Source organism: Diabrotica virgifera, chromosome 3 (assembly GCF_917563875.1).
Source record: "Diabrotica virgifera virgifera chromosome 3, PGI_DIABVI_V3a".
Taxonomy (NCBI): domain Eukaryota; kingdom Metazoa; phylum Arthropoda; class Insecta; order Coleoptera; family Chrysomelidae; genus Diabrotica; species Diabrotica virgifera.
Window position 1 is genome coordinate 99,472,777 of NC_065445.1, and position 18,587 is coordinate 99,491,363.

General features: G+C 32.6%; 2 protein-coding genes across 2 annotated transcripts in view; one reads left to right on the forward strand and one right to left on the reverse strand.

The window, feature by feature from the left end:
• The window catches only part of LOC126881215 (prestin-like), a 111,005-nt gene extending 101,010 nt beyond the window's left edge, over positions 1 to 9,995 (reverse strand). Inside the window, exons 1-3 of the mRNA XM_050645326.1 lie at positions 9,932 to 9,995; positions 9,713 to 9,819; positions 5,687 to 5,847 (exon numbers count right to left, since the gene is read on the reverse strand). Coding sequence (XP_050501283.1) covers positions 5,687 to 5,847; positions 9,713 to 9,819; positions 9,932 to 9,945 — 282 coding nt within the window. The 5' untranslated portion in view covers positions 9,946 to 9,995. The remainder of the gene's footprint in view (positions 1 to 5,686; positions 5,848 to 9,712; positions 9,820 to 9,931) is intronic.
• Positions 1 to 18,587, forward strand: part of LOC126881218 (farnesol dehydrogenase-like) — a 378,698-nt gene that overhangs the window by 183,895 nt on the left and 176,216 nt on the right. The window lies entirely within an intron of this gene.

The following is an 18,587-nucleotide window of genomic DNA, read 5'->3' on the forward strand; positions in this document are numbered from 1 at the left end:
GAGTTATACGCCATTTAAAATTTGAAAAATACAAAAATGATCATTTTTAAGGCTTAATAACTCGATTAAAAACAATTATTATGAAAGTCAGAAATTGGCCAAATCAAAGTTTGAAGACCCCATACAAGATCGTGAAGAAATTTGTGTCATTATTGAATTACTAAGCGGTTATTTTTAATTGTTAACAATGAGCGCTAACCGCGTATTGAGGCGGTCGTTAATGTGAGTGCTAGTGAGATTCACCATTGGACTGCCGGAAGGGTGTATCTCTTTCGCACTCACCATTGACTACCGTTAGCGCTCATTGTTAACAATTAAAAATAACCGCTTAGTAATATAATAACGACACAAATTTCTTCACGATCTTGTAGGGGGGCTTCAAACTTTAATTTGGTCACTTTCTTACTTTCATAATACTAATTTCTAACTGAGTTATTAAGCCTTGAAATTGGTTATTTTCGCATTTTTCAAATTTTAAATCGCGTATAACTCGACAACAATCAATTTTCGAGAAAAATCACATGAGATCTTTTTGCTCCGAATGATCCAAATGATTTACAAAAAAATTGTCCGAACTAAAAAAATTGTTTTTGTGAATTTGTTTAAAAAAAATTCTTTAAACAACAAGTTTGTGCACAAAAAATCGAATCAGAATAATTAACGAGGGCGACGATATAATAGCCTGGACTATTATTACTAAATCATTCTCAATGCACAAAGTTAACCGAAGCTAACAGGCCAGTTAACCCGTATTGTTTCATTGTAGATCTCATAGCATTTTTTGTGCAAGAAAGACAACTTACAGGATCTTTCCGCTTCTGCGACTGTTTCAAATCTATTGGAAAAAGTTGAGATTCACCAATATTATCCTTGTATATCGCTCTGAAATGAAAAATTTCATGCATCTTCTTCAAAAAACACGGAAAAATTACCTCTTTGATCTGGTTGACGCGCCGCACAGTGTTCAAAATTGAAGGAAACGTGATCGTAAGTACAAAAATAAATAAATCTGAGAATGCCGAAATTAAGGGGTTTATTTGTACTACTCATGATGCAACTTCTCAGCAAAAATTGATTTTTTAAGTTTGTTAGGGCCAGATGTATTAATGATCAAAAGTACAAAATTCAATATAATTTTATACATCAAATTTAAATCCTCAGAGGCTGCCTTTTACTTTAATTATTACTTTATTTATGTGGATAGCTAATATAAAAGTAATTATTTGAGATAAAAGCACATACCTTAAAGATTAAAATAGCATAGTTAGCTTCACTGAAAGGTGATTTTGATTTTGATATAATCGGCTGTCTAAAAACCTATCCAATTTTTGATAAAATTAATGTTTGACAGCGCATTACGTTTATTGTGCCATCTTGTGCCAAATTAAATCCTTCACTATATGAAAGACTACAATGTAAAGAATAAAAAAATATATAAGACAAACTGCGCAAAGGTGCGCAACTGAGTACATGCGTATAAGTTTGCATTGAGCGCCGCGCCCATTTGTCTGAATTAATAATTGCACTCATACGTATTGTTTACAAGTACAGTGGAACCTCGATAAGTCGGCCCCCGATAACCCGGAAGTCCGGCTAACCCGGACCGATTTTCATCAGACAAACATTTTAACAATAAAAATGTATGTATTATGTTAAAACATTTTATCTGTAGCCTCTTCTGGAATGTCTTAAAAATATCGAGTTTCATTGATAAAACTTCGCTTCGACCATCGTTAATATTTGAGAGATAATGGGTATTTGTGTAATTTGAACTATACGATAGTAAAAATGACTCATGGCACACGGCGGCGGCGGCAGAGCGATGTTAATTATCTGGGGCTATCGCAAACAACAGACACCTGTTATTCCTTTATTTATTTCCAACTGTCTTTTAAAAAATTATTTTTTAAACAATGGTCTTTTAAACAATTGAAAGAGCCACTGTTCTTAAATAACATAACATTGTTCCGATGGCAGACGAAATTGACACAACCGAAACTGACTGAGTTTTTTTACCTAAAAATGAACAATACTCTATACTGTCTATCTATACTATACTCTATAAAACTATAGGTAAGTTAGATGTGTACTGTGCATATATATTTCATGTTATTTTATTTATAACGGACTTTATCTATAAGTATACCGTATTTTATTAATTTTTACCATGCTTTCCGGCTAACCCGGATTTTCGATAACCCGGATCGGCCGCGGTCCCGATTAATCCGAGTTATCGAGGTTCCACTGTATGTCAAACACATGTTATTTGTTAGGGTTATGAAAAGAGATTTTAGTTTTGATGATGTAGTGTTATTCCTCAAGAAAGAATATACTCTCTATGTAAATAATGTACTCCTCACTCCTAACGATAAAATTATTAGTTTTCGAAATATTTGAACTTAAACAAGTAACGACATAGATATTTTGATTAATGTATTGTGCTGCTTAATTTTTAATTTCAAATATCTTGAAAACCAATGCTTTTCTCATTATGAATGAAAAATGTACTCTTCATTCTTAACGATAGAATCATTGATTTTAGAGATATTTGAAGTTTAAAATTAAGCGGCCCAATACCTACATTAATCAAATATCTGTGCCGTTACATGTTTAACTTCAAATATCTCGAAAACTAATGACTTTATTTTTGCGAATGAAGTGTATGCTATTTACATAGAGAGTATTGGAGAATCGAAAAATTGCGCTAAAATGGCATTTTCGCCAGTGGCGTAGAATTTGGGAAGGGTCAACCATTCACTGTCCCCTGTCGTACGCCTCTGGTAATAGCCAGAAACGTTTGTTTAACATAATTTAATAGGGTGTACACTGTGTACAGTACCTACACTTTTTGCCAAGTATGAAATGGATACGTCGAAAAGTTTGAAACTACTGAGCAAAAATAGTTTTTAAATTTTTAAATAAAACACCCTGTAACTCTGTAAGGAGCCACATTTTATTTAAGTGATTTGGGTTAAATCCTAATATTTTGAGGTCTAGAATCTACAACTCAAAGATTGGACATTCTTAATGAAACACCCTGTATAACTATATTTTTTAAGTAAAATACCCCTAATGAAGGGATGAAAACTAAAAAAACGACCCCTATTATATATATATATATATATATATATATATATATATATATATATATATATATATATATATATATATATATATATATATATATATATATACTCGTTATACGGTATAATACCTCAAATATTCTAAGTTTTCAGAGAGATAACTTTTACAGTTTAAACAAATTTAGTTTCGATCACGTTTTGACCAATTTTGAACACTGTGCGCCGGGCCCTTACATCGACGGGCTCCAGTAAAATGTACCGGCTGTACCGCCCTCTCGGCGGGCCTGAATAACACGCAAGGCATTAACCAGGCAACATGTAGGTACACATAATAATGGAAATATCCATTCAAACGAACAATTTTTCAATCACATCTTTATTTTAATTTTTTGCAGAAATATCCTAATGAGTTAGATTCTGTCAACAATATATGATTACAGATTAATTATATTTATGTAATGCTTATATGCCCACTTATTCTAATTTCAGAATTTCTATCAATATTTTTGTTAGACGCGATAGCTGCCAGCTGCCAGTTTCATTAAATAAATATCTAATTATTCTAATATACAGGGTGTCCAGAAACTCTACCGACAAACGAAGACAGGAGATTCCTTCAATAATTTTAAGACAATTTAACCCAATTAGCTTAGTCCGAAAATGCTTCCTAAGGAAGCTAGAGCTATTTGAAGATGGCGCCTGGTAATTCGTTTTTCTTAAATACCTCCAGAACGCTTCTATTTAGAAAAACGAAAACTGACAAGCTTATTTATCTTTTAGATATAAATCAATTGCATCAATTATGAATTTCTAGTACCGGTCATAGGCGCCCTTTTTGGGTAGTGCAACTGCTATTTTATCGCAAAACTTTTTTGTCTTTAATTTCTAAGCATTTTTGACACTCGATTATTAAATTGTGAGGTATTCTAGTACTAAAAGATACTCTTGCTTTAAGTCGGTTGGATATACCGTTTTCTAGAAAAATCGATTTGAAAGTTTTTCGTTTATTGAATCTGAACAAATTTTGAAAATTTTTTTCAAAAAAAGACTGCGTATTTTACCGACTTAAAGCAAGAGTAACTTTTAGTACTACAATACCTCATAATTTAATCACCAACTGTCAAAAATGCTTAAAAATTAAAGACAAAAAAGTTATGCTATAAAATAACAGTTGTCCTACCCAAAACAGACGCATATGACCGGTACTAGAATTTCGCAACTAGGGAAATTGATTTATCTCTGGAAGATAAATAAATGTACCAATTTTCGTTTTTCTAAATGGTTTTTTTTTTAATTTTTTTTTTTTTCAAAATCAACACACGAAAAATTTTCAAATCGATTTTTCTAGAAAACGGTTCATCCTACCGGCTTAAAGCAACAGTACCTTTTAGTACTAGAACCTTGCAATTTAATAATCCAGTTAGTGTGACCAACCAGCCAGAAAAATCCGGGACATGGCCCGAATTACGAAGTCGTGTCCCGGCGTCCCGGACCAGGCTTCCGGGCCATCTGAATTTTCAATGTTTTGGTAAAATTCTATTTTGAAATTTTGAATATTCTTCTAAGAATGCATATCAAACTGAATTGGTAGGACGAAAAAAAGTCGACAATTTCGAGAGTGTAATATTAAGATCAATGCTCGGGGTGATGAGGCTTATAGATAAAACAAATAAATGGATTACAAACAAAAAAAAAGTAAAAGACGCAGGAGAACATGCTGCCAAATTAAAATAGAGCTTCGCAGGACACAATGCCCGACTGAAGGATATATATAAAAGATGGAATCATGAAATACAACAATGGAGACCGTGGTTAGGAAGAAGAAGCAAAGGAAGGTAACAAATAAGATGGCCTGATGACATAAAGAACTTTGGAGGACACAACTGGAAACACGTGGCGCAAAATAGACAACACTGGATTGAATTGGGGGAGGCCTATGTAAAAAGTTGGATTTCTGAAGGCTGAAGAAGAAGAAGAATATTAATACCACATCCAAAACACTGCATATCGTGGTATTTGTTATTATAGTTCTACAAAAACTCAAACTGTGAACTTTTTTTGTGTTTCTGTATTTCAATTATCGTCATTATCATTAAAATCAATTATCGTGGCTTAACCCCATTAAAAAACGTCATTGTCAACATAAAAATTCTATATTAAAAAAAGCCCGATTTTCATTGAAAAGTCCCGGATTTCAGGTATTTTTTTCAGCCGTGTCCCGAATTTGACCAAAAATGAGTTGGTCACACTAAACAATGCTTAGAAGTTAGAGATAAAAAAGTTATACGATAAAATAACCGTTGCCCTACCCAGAACGGGCCCCTATGACCGGCACTAGAAATTCATAATTGATGTAATTGATTTGTATCTAAAAGATAAATAAGTGTGCCAGTTTTCGTTTTTCTAAATAGAAGCGTTCTGGAGATATTTAAGAAAAACTAATTCCAAGACGCCATCTTCAAAGAGCTCTCTCTCCCTTAGGAAGCATTTTCGGACTAGGTGAATTGGGTTAAATTGTCTTAAAATTATCTCAAGAATCTCCAGTCTTCGTTTGTCGGGAGAGTTTCTGGACACCCTGTACTGTATAAATATATTTTACTAACCTGAGGAATATGTAAAACAGCCATTGTTATACCGCTAATAGTATCAGCTATAAGGTCATACTTCCAATGGTATTCCCGTATCCAAACCACTATCGGGAACGTTCGTTTCAGACATTCAATATAATTCATTCGTTCCCATGCTTCAACACATCTTTCTTTAACTAAAAAAACCTCATTAAATGTAGTTATAGTCTATGTTTAGCTGATGATGTTTATCTTCCTTGAAATAATTTAATTTAATTTAATTTCCTTACACCACTATGTGGTAAAAAGGTTTTTTTTGAAAATATATATAAATAATTTAATTAAAAAGCCATTTTATATTGCTAATATTGTTAGATAATTATCTTATTTGGTGTGAACCATAATATTTTTAATAATTTCAGAATTACTGATTTATTCTAACTCCCAAAAAAGACCCCAAAAAAATGCATACGGTTTTGGAGCGTTTGAACGTGTTCCCCTATATTTTAATGTCCTAAAGTACTTAGTTACTTCAATTTATATGTAACCTATAAAAAAACCTTAATCTCATCTATTTTGAAGTCTATGAGGAAAAGCCCCAAAAATCCCCTAAAAAACAGTTTTTAGAATTTTTTAAGGTGCACCTTACGGAAATATCTGAAAAAATTTAGTTTTTAATAAAATATACAAAATAAAAAATTAGACCTGCAGCCATTTCCAAAAAATTTTTAAGTATACTTACGCTTTTTCTAAAAAATAATATATTTTTTAGTTAGACCTACGGGTCTATAAAAAATAAACATGTTTTGCAAAAACCTCAGTTATGAGTAATTTTTTGAAATTTTTAAATTTATTGCATCCTATCTAAAAAAAAACTGAAAACTGACTATTTTGATGGCGGGGAGGGGGAAGGGTGGAGGATTAAAATTGGTCTTTCTTATTGTTAATCACATAGATCGTAAAAAATGAAATTGAATGAAAAATCTGAAAAAAGATTAGAGTATGAAATTGGAAAAGCAAGACAAAGAATATAAAGAAATGGAAATTGATCCTAGAGTACTTAGGCCAAGACCCACTATGAATTATAGAGCGAAAAATTATGATAATTTATTATCAAATAAGAAATCACCTTCTCTTTTTCTCTAAAGAAAAATAGTATATTGTACAACAACTGAGAAAAAAAGACATATATCTCACGAGCGCAGAAGTTTGTTGGCACGAGCAGAGACACGAGGTGAGTACCGCAAATCAAGAGAGGGAGAAATATGTCATTTTCTCATGTGTTGTACACTGTACTTTTTCTATGGATGCGGTTTGGTCAAGAGTTCAAACTGCAAAATTAAATAGTGCTTTTAGATATATTATATGCCTAAATTGAAATACAATACACAAACATCTAGGAATTCTATATTTTTAAAATTTATATACTTTATTTATTTAAAATTATAATTAACAGTTATACTTGGAACAGTTTTGAGAGGTAACTCCTGGTAAGTTTTGCTTCAACACATTCTGTTTGACAAAAATAATTGTGTTTGTATTGTGCATGTTACCATGGAAACGGCGATCATATGTGTGGAGAACCCGTGAGAAAAAATATTTCTCACTGCAATGGCCAACTTTCCCACTGCGTGAGAAATTGTTCGTTTTGAATGTGTGTAAGTACAGTGGAACCTCGATAAGTCGGATTAATCGGGACCGCGGCTGATCCGGGTTATCGAAAATCCGAGTTAGCCGGATAATATGGTAAAAATTAATAAAGCACATATAAATAATAAACAAAAACACACTATAAATGCAAAAACATGAAATACAAATGCACAGTAAATCTTAATTACTTACAGTTGTATACAGTATTGTTTATTTCTTGGTAAAAAACTTAGTCAAAGTGAAAAAATGTTTGTTTGTTCTGTTGAAAATCGGTCCGGGTTAGCCGGACGTCCGGGTTGTCGGAGGCCGACTTATCGGGGTTCCACTGTAGTGAGAGAAGTTGCATATTGTATAGCATCCATAGAAAAATACAATTTTTACCTACCTACTGATATGGACTTTTTTGCCTTTATTTTTTTGTCAAAAACAATGACAAACACACAAGAAAATAGAAACGTACATAATACTAAAGGAAATCACAATAGAAGCTGCTAATGATTATACAGAGAGAGTCTGTAATTTGGAATAAATTCAATATCTCCAATACTCATTGTTTTTTTTTGAAAAATGCTCAGACCCGTCGATTATTATTTTAAATTGTCCTTTTTGATATACAATAATAATGTATACAGGGTGTCCTAATTTGGAGATATGACGTAAAGTTATACATAATTGCAAAATATCAAATTTTTATTCTCTACCATTTATAAGATAATAGAAAATAACAAAAATAAGTTATGTCTGTAATTTGGAATAAATTCAGTAATTAAAATACTAATTGTTTTTTTGAAAAATGCTTAGACCCGTCGATTAGTATTTCAAATTGTCATTTTTGACGTACAATAATAATGTATACAGGGTGTCCCAATTTAGAGATATGACGTCATCGTTGATTTTCTTAAATGGCACCACTGTCATTTTGATAGCTATTTTGATAGAGTGTGTAAAGTTATACACAACTGCAAAATTTTAAATTTTTATTCCCTACCATTTACAAGATAATAAAAAATAACAAACTTATGAAAAACAGTAATCAAATAATAATTGAATTTAATTATTTCAATTAAGCAAATACTCATAATGTTGCCCTCAATTATTGTCAAATTGTCAATGGGCAACGTTATGAGCATTTGCTTAATTGAATTAATTAAATTCAATTATTATTTGATTACTTGTTTTTCATAAGTTTGTTATTTTTTATTATCTTGTAAATGGTAGTGACTAAAAAAAATTTGAAATTTTGCAGTTGTGTATAACTTTACAAACTCTATCAAAATAGCTATCAAAATGACAGTGTTGCCATTTAAGAAAATCAACGATGACGTCATATCTCTAAATTGGGACACCCTGTATACATTATTATTGTACGTCAAAAATGACAATTTGAAATACTAATCGACTTGTCTAACCATTTTTCAAAAAACAATTAGTATTTTAATTATTGAATTTATTCCAAATTACAGACACAACTTTGTTATTTTTTATTATCTTGTAAATGGTAGGGAGTAAAAATTTGAAATTTTGTAGTTGTGTATAACTTTACATACCCTATCAAAATAGCTATCAAAATGACAGTGTTGCTATTTAAGAAAATCAACGATGACGTCATATCTCTAAATTGGGACACCCTGTATACATTATTATTGTATGTCAAAAAGGACAATTTGAAATACTAATCAACGCCGACGGCCGACGAGTATTTTTCAAAAAAACAATTAGTATTTGAGATATTAAATTTATTCCAAATTCCAGCTCTCTCTGTATATATTTTGGGACCAATAATTAAAAATAAATAGGCAAGGTAAACCAAACAGCGGAGGTAAAAAGAAGGGTTAGATCAGCCTGGGCATGATTTGGGAAATTAAAATGAGTGTTAAAGAATAAACAAATACAACAATACTTAAAAACAAGAGTGTTTGGCCAGTGCATACTTCATACTTCCAATTCTTACATACGCATGCAAACATGGACCTTGACTAAAGCAAACATGGATAAAATAATGAAGACACAAAGAGCCATGGAGAGAGCAATGTTAGGAGTAAAATTAAAAGACAAAATCAAAACAACTGGATAAGAAATACAACAAAAGTCAAAGACCCAGGTCACGCAGGACAACATATACGTATAGCCAGTCTAAAATGGAGTTTCGCAGATCACAACGCCAAACAAACGGACAATAGGTAGAATAACACGATTCAACAATGGAAACCATGGACAGGAAAGATAGCAAGAGGACCACCTCAGATAAAATGGGGAGATGACATTAGAAAGATAGGAGGAACATACTAGAAACAGAAAGCACAAAACAGAAGCGAATGGTGGAAACTGGGTTAAGCCTATGTTCAAAATTGGAGGAATTAAAGGGCAAAAGAAGAAAAAGAAAATGATATGGACCGTATAAATAAAACTTACTTGTTTTATGAGGCATTTCATATTCAAAATCTTTATTTAAAGTATCTAGTTCATAAACTGGTCTATTAACGACTGTTGAAACTTTTCCAGCATTTTTTCGAACAGTACTAAAATAATCAAAACATTAAATTATATTTTTTAAATATACTTTCGATTTTATACGTTTGCGACACATTTTCACAATACGAGTAATAGATAAAATGGGCTTAAACAACTTACTAAGTTTTTTTCATTTCTAATTAAACACTATCGCATGCATGAAATAATGAAATGAAACATGAAATATTTCAAAATTGACAGTAGTGAAAATAACAAACCGTTGAATATATCCATGAACACGAGTAATGAATATTATATAAAAGGTTTATTTGACGATTTTTGTAAAGAAAAAAATCACCAATAGAATAAGAGTTTTTAAAAGAATATTTTTTTATGTAATTATGTTTATTTACAATCTACATCATTAAAAGAGTATTAAGTAAATTTGTTCCATGTTTTTGGGCATGAAGAAGAGACTTCCAATGATGTCTCATCTTATTCTATTTATGTTTAAGTTTTAAAATAGGATCTGAGGCAAGGTTTTATCTAGTCTCCTTATGGCAAGGCCATTATGGAATAATTCCCTTACTAACTCATTTTCATGGTGGATGGTACGCTCATTTTGTGACTCCGTGGCTCGATGGATTTCTTCTCTGATGAAAGGTATATTTAAGTCTTCGTGAAGTGTTTGATTACTTACGTACCATGGTGCATCCACTATTGATCTTAGAACTTTAGACTGAAATCTTTGCATGATATTCAGTGATGTTGACTTTGCACAGCCCCAGAGGTGTAGTCCGTAGTACCAAATAGGTTTGAGTATTGCTTTGTACATAAGAATTTTGTTTTGGATATTGAGTTTTGATCTGCGCCCAAGGAGCCAATACATTTGGCGAATTTTCAAGTCTATCTGTCTTCTTTTGGTCTGGATATGTTTCTTCCAAGTAAGATGTTGGTCAAGATGGAGGCCAAGGTATTTAGCGTCTGCTCCTGTTGGTATTCGTACATTTTCCATTCTTACATGTGGTCATGTGTTGTGGCGGTTGGTAAACGTTATTTGAGATGATTTTGTTTTGTTTACTTTTGTTCGCCATTTTGTGTACCATTCACTGAGTATGTCCAGATAGTGTTGCAGGTCTTGTGAGGCTTGTATGGGATCTTCATTTACAGCTAATATTGCTACGTCATCAGCAAAGAAAGCGATCGTAGTATTATGAGACTCTGGTATATCGACTGTGTAGAGTGAGAAAAGCAGCGGCCCGAGAACACTACCTTGCGGAACTGCGGAGTTAATAGGACAGAGGCTGGATTGTTGGTCTTTGAATTTTACAGAGAAATATCTATTTGATAAATAGGATTTGATTAGGAGGAAATAGTTACTAGATAGTAAAATTTCGTTAAGTTTAGATTTAATCCTGTTTTTATAAAGTTCTTTTAGTATCAATAATTCTAACAATATTATTATTATTAATTACAAAAGCTATCCTACATCTCAGTTATCAATGCAAGCATGCGGTAAGAGGGAGGGTCCCCGTAAGGTGAAATGTAAATAAAAATGGTCAAAAACAAATGAAGCCTTAAATTACATTTTTGGTGCATTTTTTTGCTAGTGCAAATTTGTCTAGATTTTTTATAGTTAGAGCCTCCCCTATTGTAAAACTCACGAGCCGCCACTGCTTATACTGGTCTTAGGCCTTGTTCATATAAGGCGGTTTGCCAACGTCGACGCCGCGGTTTACCTGTTTTCCCCCTGTTAATCTTGGTGACTTCATAGATGGGGTACTTTGATCGTTTGTTGTTTATATATCACGTAGGCGGACGCGTCCGCGAAATATTCGCTTATTGTCGGTTTTTGCAGCACAGATCAAAGGGTTTCGGTGCGAACGTACGATGCCTCTCCACACATCTGAACTCTGACTTCTACGAGGCATAAGTTCTCGCAGTGAATTCAAAGTAGATATTGCGTCTCTTGAGAATTAATACAGACTGAACGATTTACAGATGTGTACCTAGAGATGTGTCGTCAGCTCGCGATGATACATCGGGTGTAGAGGAGGCATTATACTGGTAAATTAGAGATTTCTGATTTCTACTGATTACTATTGTCAGTACCGTCACTAGTTTTTTAAATTGAAATCGAATCGCCATGCTAAATTCTTTCGCTCTTGTATTAAAGTCTGTGAACTAGTTTTGAAAGCTATTATTATTGCATCGTTTGCATAACAGAGAATTTCATTGCTCCCCACCCTGCACCCTTCCTTTATTGATGCTCTCTATGGCGTTTTTTTATTAATTTGACTAGTGAAGAAAGATGTAGATGTAGTGAAGAAAGAAGAAAGATGTTAAACTATGAAAAATAATTGCGTAGCCTGCACAGTTATTTAAACTGTTTTTTCCGGAAACTATAATATACTGGTTTGACAAGCTTTTCACTAACCAGGTTCCATCCAGGTTCCTCAAAATATATTATATTTTGGGAAACCTGGTTAGTAAAAAGCTTGTCAAACCAAAGCGATGCTTTATGAAAGACACTGATTAGGATTACTATTAAAACTACGTACGTACCTAGATTAAAAAATATTTCTTCTATTTTTAAAATGACATCCACATGAATCCGTTTGAATTTGTTTGGGTTTCTAATAACCATAGTCGTATGTAAGGCAGTAGCCGGATGTAAGGCTCCTGGGCAGAATTGGTGTGGGGCCCTACATCCTGCCATTAAAAAAAAGTGTTGTTATAACTATGTTACCTACAAAGTCAACTACAGGGTTTTCCCTTTTAGAAATTAAAAAAAATACTATTCTAACTGGGAAATAAGCCACAATTTAACTTGAAAAATTATTTTCTTTCTTTTCTTATTGGCTTTGGATTGCTTGATCCTTGCAGCCACGATAAAATTATTGACATTTCGACTTCCATTTCGGACGTCGTTATCAAAATGCAAAATATTAATGTACTTATTTATATAAAATTAATATTTTGTATCTTGATAATGACGTCCGAAGTGAAAGCCGAAACGTTAGTAAATTCATTTTTCAAGTTAAATTGTAGCTTATTTCCCAGTTAGAATAGTAAATTACATAAATGCCACAAACAAATAGCTTCAGAACAATATTAAAAAAATGTTGATCAACTTTTATCAATATATTTTTAAATATGTAATAAAAAATACAGGGGCTTTATCTTGTTACAGTAAAATATTAAAAATAAACATAGTTAAGATGCATGGTTAAAGTCACGGTACTTTTCGAGATTTTTTAATTAAAATTCCTTGATTATGTCGGACATGTCTAGATTATTTTAAAACATCGTGTTCAATGCTCATTATTATAGGGGGATGATTCAAACGCTCTTGGCTCATCATAGACCGAAGTCGATTTTTAATTAACTTAAGTTTTGAGAATGATCTCTCTCCACTGCAGTTAGAAAGCATCAGAACTAAATATAAACGAAGTGTCACCTCAACGTTTGGAAACGCATCATTCACATTCTTTTCTTTTATCAGTCGGTACATTTGAAGCTCTTTAATTCTACAAATTATACCAGTTCGTCACCTAGGTGTTCAACTAAATTATTGTTGTACAAGTCGGTAAGCTTCAGTGAGTGAGCTTCAATTTCATTGGGAGTTAAATTTTCCAAATGATGTAAAAATCCAAAATTGGAATGAATGGATTCATATGCAGAAACCCTCTGACTTAAAGACGAAATGAAGTGATCTATAATAGCGATAAAATTTTGAGTCCTAAATTTATCTGATTTTGTCATTTTAGTCTCTAGAGATGTTCCATAATCCAGTGGAGTCAGTCGAATATTCCTTAAAAGAACATAAATTCGTTAAGTGATCTAAGTGCCGCCACTCCTAAATTAAAGTCAATATTTGGATATTGGAGAATACGTATTGTGCTGTTTGTCCTCTCTAAGATTTCATTCCAAAATATTGCAAATATTCCTGTTTCCTGTAAACACATTCGATTATACAAACCATTCGCATTGTTACGAGTTCTAACTTGTTCCTCATCGTCTTCTGAAATTTTGGATTATGCTTCTTTAATCTGATTATAACGTATACCTCGTGCTTCTGCGGCATCACTTCTAGATGACCATCTAGTAGTATTTACTGCTTTAGGAACAATAATATTTCTGCCACGGTCGGCGTTGCTCTCAGCAACAGATATTAGGTCTGTTCCTTTGTTTTTTAGTGTTACACTTTTGAGTGTAAGTGTACGAAATTCTATGGACATTTGAGTGTAAAATGACAGCGGATGTGACAGCGGCTCATGACAGCGGACAGTATTAAACGAAAATTATCGGTGTGCCAATCAAGCAAAGGGACAAGGAACTTCCGAATATGGCCTAACTGGGGGCACATAACATAACATAACCTAATCCTAATATTTACATTTGTAAAGAATATCCTGTTTGTTTTTATTGTCGATTGTGCAGCGAAATTGTGTGCAGCAAATCAAATATAAAGTAGTTTATCGCCTACAGAACTGAATTAGTCCATAGCAGTTATCAGTTTTTCTTTCTTGGGAAGCTTATACATGTAACTTGTATTGTTGTAAATTGTGGGAGTAGGGCAGACAGGGAAAAGTCTTATTTTGTACTGTTCCCAAGGCTCCCCATGCAATACATTTAAATGAATTATCCAAACAAAGCCGGGGACAATGGATAAAAGCCACAAGAAGAACAGATATAAGGGAACTAAAATTAAAATATGAAAAGTAAACATTTTATAAGTGGTAAGTTTAATGTAATTCAATTAATAAGGATTTTAAATGTCTACAATAATAATAAAGATGTGATAATTCAAGCTTAATTATTAGGAAAGCCAGCCATGTTTCACTTCCATGAAGCAGAGAAGGGAGGTATATAATATACTGTCCCTTTTGTCTTCTCACTAATTTCTCTTTTGCTAATGAAACCTGTAGTGAGGGAGTGATATAATCGTGATGTTTTAGCAATTGTGTTGTTCATTTTTTTTGCATTTTTTGTCTATTATAGTTTATAAATATTCAAAATCATTCATATGTTCTACTAAATTTCCGTCTAGGTTTATATGGATTTCTCTCAGTGTCTTGGAAATAAGTAAAGTTTTAGTCTTTGCTAATTTTATTTTCATTCCTTTGTCTGCAAGTTCTCTCGTCTATAAATTTAGGTTGCTTTGTAAAGATTTCTCTGAACTTGGTATCAATGCAATGTCATCTGCAGATACACATTTACTCAGAGTTATACTTTTTAATCAATGGTAACCTAAATCTAATTTTCGGGACTCTACTGCATTTTTTTTATTGGTTCATTCATATATATAATATAATGAATAGCAGTGAGCTTAAAACTCCACCTTGCCTTACTCCTTGTGTATTAGCAAATTTGTTTGATTCACAGTTTAATGCTCGCACAATGTTCCAGTACATAAATTTTACTTGCATCAATTAGTTCTCCTCCAACATCGAACAGTTCAAGCCCTTTCCAAATGTGATGTCCGGGTACCTTGTCAAAGGCTTTTTCCATTGTCTTATAGTAAAGATATGATCTTGGACACTGTGCCCGGTCAGAAACCTTTTTGTGCATCGTCTAGTTGATGTTCCACTTTCTTTCTCAGTCTCATCTCCAGTGTTCATTCATAAATCTTAGCCAGTACACTTAGCATGAAAATACCTCGATAATTTGAACATTACTTTTTTACCTCCCTTCTTTACCAGAAGAGCCATTACTGCTGTTGCCCAATCTTCTGGGATGCGTTTCTGTTTCCAAATTGTTATCAGTAATTTGTGTAAGTAGTGTAATGCAGATTCCCCCATATATTTCAACAATCGTGTTTTGATATTATCTATTCCTGCCACTACCATTTTTCATTTTTGCAATGGCTTCCGTTAATTCTTCCATTGTTATTTCATTACTCAACTCTTTGGAATATTTACTCCATCTATTAACTATATCTTGTGGTTGGGTAAGTGTTTCTCCATTTTATTTTTTTTTATTTGCACGACAGTACTACCTGATTTACCTCTCATTTTTTCAGACCTTAATAGAACAATTTTTGGTTTGTCCTACTACTGTCTTGCTCCATCTTTTCTCCAAATCTCTCCCACTGTTCCAATTTAGCTTTTTTAACTTTTTCTTTCACAAGCTTCCTTGCTTATTAACTGTTATTTTCTAGATAAGCTCTCCATGGTACTTTCTTTTCTTTCACAGCTATTTTTATCTCTTCGCTCCACCAACTAGTCCTTTTTTTTTGACTACTTTTATTCAATAAAAATATTAAAATACTCTTGTGATAGTGAAGAGACAGTTTATGTTTCCTTTCGATCCAGAGGCGATACACAATCTCCAGACAGTTGTTTCTGCCTTACGGCGTCCCCAGTGGAGCTGCCTGCACACCTCTGAATCAAAACGAAATCAAATTGTCTATTTAAGTGGAATTTCAAAAATAGTTATCTACTACAGTGGAACCCCGATAAGTCGACCCCCGATAACCCGGAACTCCGGCTAACCCGGACCGATTTTTATCAGACAAAGATTTCAACAATAAAAATGTATTGCTGTTACAAAATCTCGTGAACCTAATTCATTCATTTGGTGACGTCAATATACGAACGAAACGATTGATGAATCTGACATTCCTGAAAATATCAGGGTGCAGATGGGACCCTGTCGCGCAATTCGCAGCAAATAAAATAGTCGTATGTTTTTGGCTTCATTTTATTTTGGTTATACATACGCATTTTCAAGGTTCACGAGGTTTTGTACCAACTCTATGTAATATAATATTTGAGAGATAATGGAACCGGATTGAACTACATATAGCATAGTAAAAATGACTCATGGTACACCACATTCATTGTCGAAAACAACAGGAACCTGTGTTATCCTTTATTTTTTTGAAACTGTCTGTGTTAGCATTGTTTAGAAAAGACTATTAAAATTCTTTTTTTAACAATGGTCTTAGTCATCACTGGTATTAAATAACATAACATCAGAGACGGTATTGTGTGTAGTAAAGTCGTATTATTGTTCGCTTCCGTTTTGTAATCGTTCGTAAATTTATTCAGATTTTGTGTTTGTGTGTCTTTTGTCTATAAGGGCAACTAAACGTAAAAATGTTGTAGTGACAATGGAAAAGAAACTAGAAGCATTAAGTAGAATTGATAAAGGTGAATCTTGCAGCATTATATTATGGTGTCGGTACATCTACAGTATCGGATTGGAAGAAAAATAGAACTAAAATCGAAGAATTTTTTTTTCAAAATGATAACAAAAGACAGTTTAATCGGTGCAAAGCTAATAAAGCTAAGAATGAGACTTTTGACGACGCTTTGTATGTGTGGTTTTGTGTGGAATGCGAACGTGGTTTACCAGTGTCTGTGTGACAATTATAACGGAGTTTATCTGTAAGCATATCATGTTTTATTAATTTTTACCATTTTTTCCGGCTAACCCGGATTTTCGATAACCCGGATCGGCCGCGGTCCCAATTAATCCGAGTTAACGGGGTTCCACTGTATTAGGATGCTTCAGCGATATCTCTTAAAGAAAAGAGAAAAGTCCCAGATACAAAATTCACTATTAAAATAGTAAATAATTATTTAAATCTGAAACTTTTCTTTGTACCCTTTCTGGTACATCCTTAATCTCTTTTTGACTTTTACAATTTCGGACTTTGAATTATCTTTCTGATCTTTTTTCTAGATTAATGAAAGCAGAATGTAACTGTATACTGCAGAGTCCTTTTCCCTTTCTTTATTCATCATCTCTTGTCTTATAAATTGTAAAAGTCAGAGATTAAGGATGTTACCAGAAAGAAGTTCCAATAAGAAAAGTGTCAGATATAAATAATTATTTACTATTTTTATTTTAATAGTGAATTTTATATCTGGGACTTTTCTTTATTCTTGTGATACTTTCCACATTTTTATGATTTTTTTATGGTACACAATGTAGAATTTTTATTTATGTCTTTGTTTTAGGAACAACCACCAGATATTTAAAAGGTATAAAAAGAAGAAACTGCTGGAATTTCAAAACAAATGTGTTTGACTAGTAAAGATTTGGATAAATAACAGGAGTTACTTTGGGCTATAGCTACGTGCAGATTTATTTCCTTGTGGCTTCCTATGTTAATTCTTATTAATTATACACTTAAATATGTTTTTAGTCTCAGGAAGATTTTATATTTGATTATTTTTGAATAAACATTATTATTATTATTACCTTAATTTCCATTAAATAAATTAACTGTAATCAATAAAGTAATCGTTTAATTGTTAATAAATTATCAAGTATGATTCCCAAATATTTTATTTGTTTGACACCTTCTATGGGCTGATTGTGAGATTATAGTTAAGGTACCAAGGGTATTATAAGGATAATAACACTTGAGGTCAATGGTGTATATACCGAGGGCCTTTGGCCTGAGGGATATAAGTTGACTGAAAGCGATATTATCGTTAATATCCGTGGTGCCTTCAACATTTAATGTCCGACTAAATTATTTTTTATAGGCAAAAAATTGAAGGAATTTTGAATTAATTAGTTTTCAAATAAGTACATTTACCAGCAATAGTCGTAACGTAATTGTGGTAACCATAGTTTTACTTGGGTTGTTATTTGTCAACTTGACAGTATTTAACTAGTTATTTAAATTTAATACCCTAGGGCGTAATTTTTCAAAATAATGCCCTAGAGCCTAGGGCATTATATCATACTTAACTGACTTCGAAATCATGTCATTATTTATCAAACTGACTTCAAAATCATGTCATTATTTGTCAAATAATATACGAGTCGGACATTAATATTATTAAAGTAGAACCTCGATTATCTGTCAGGGCAC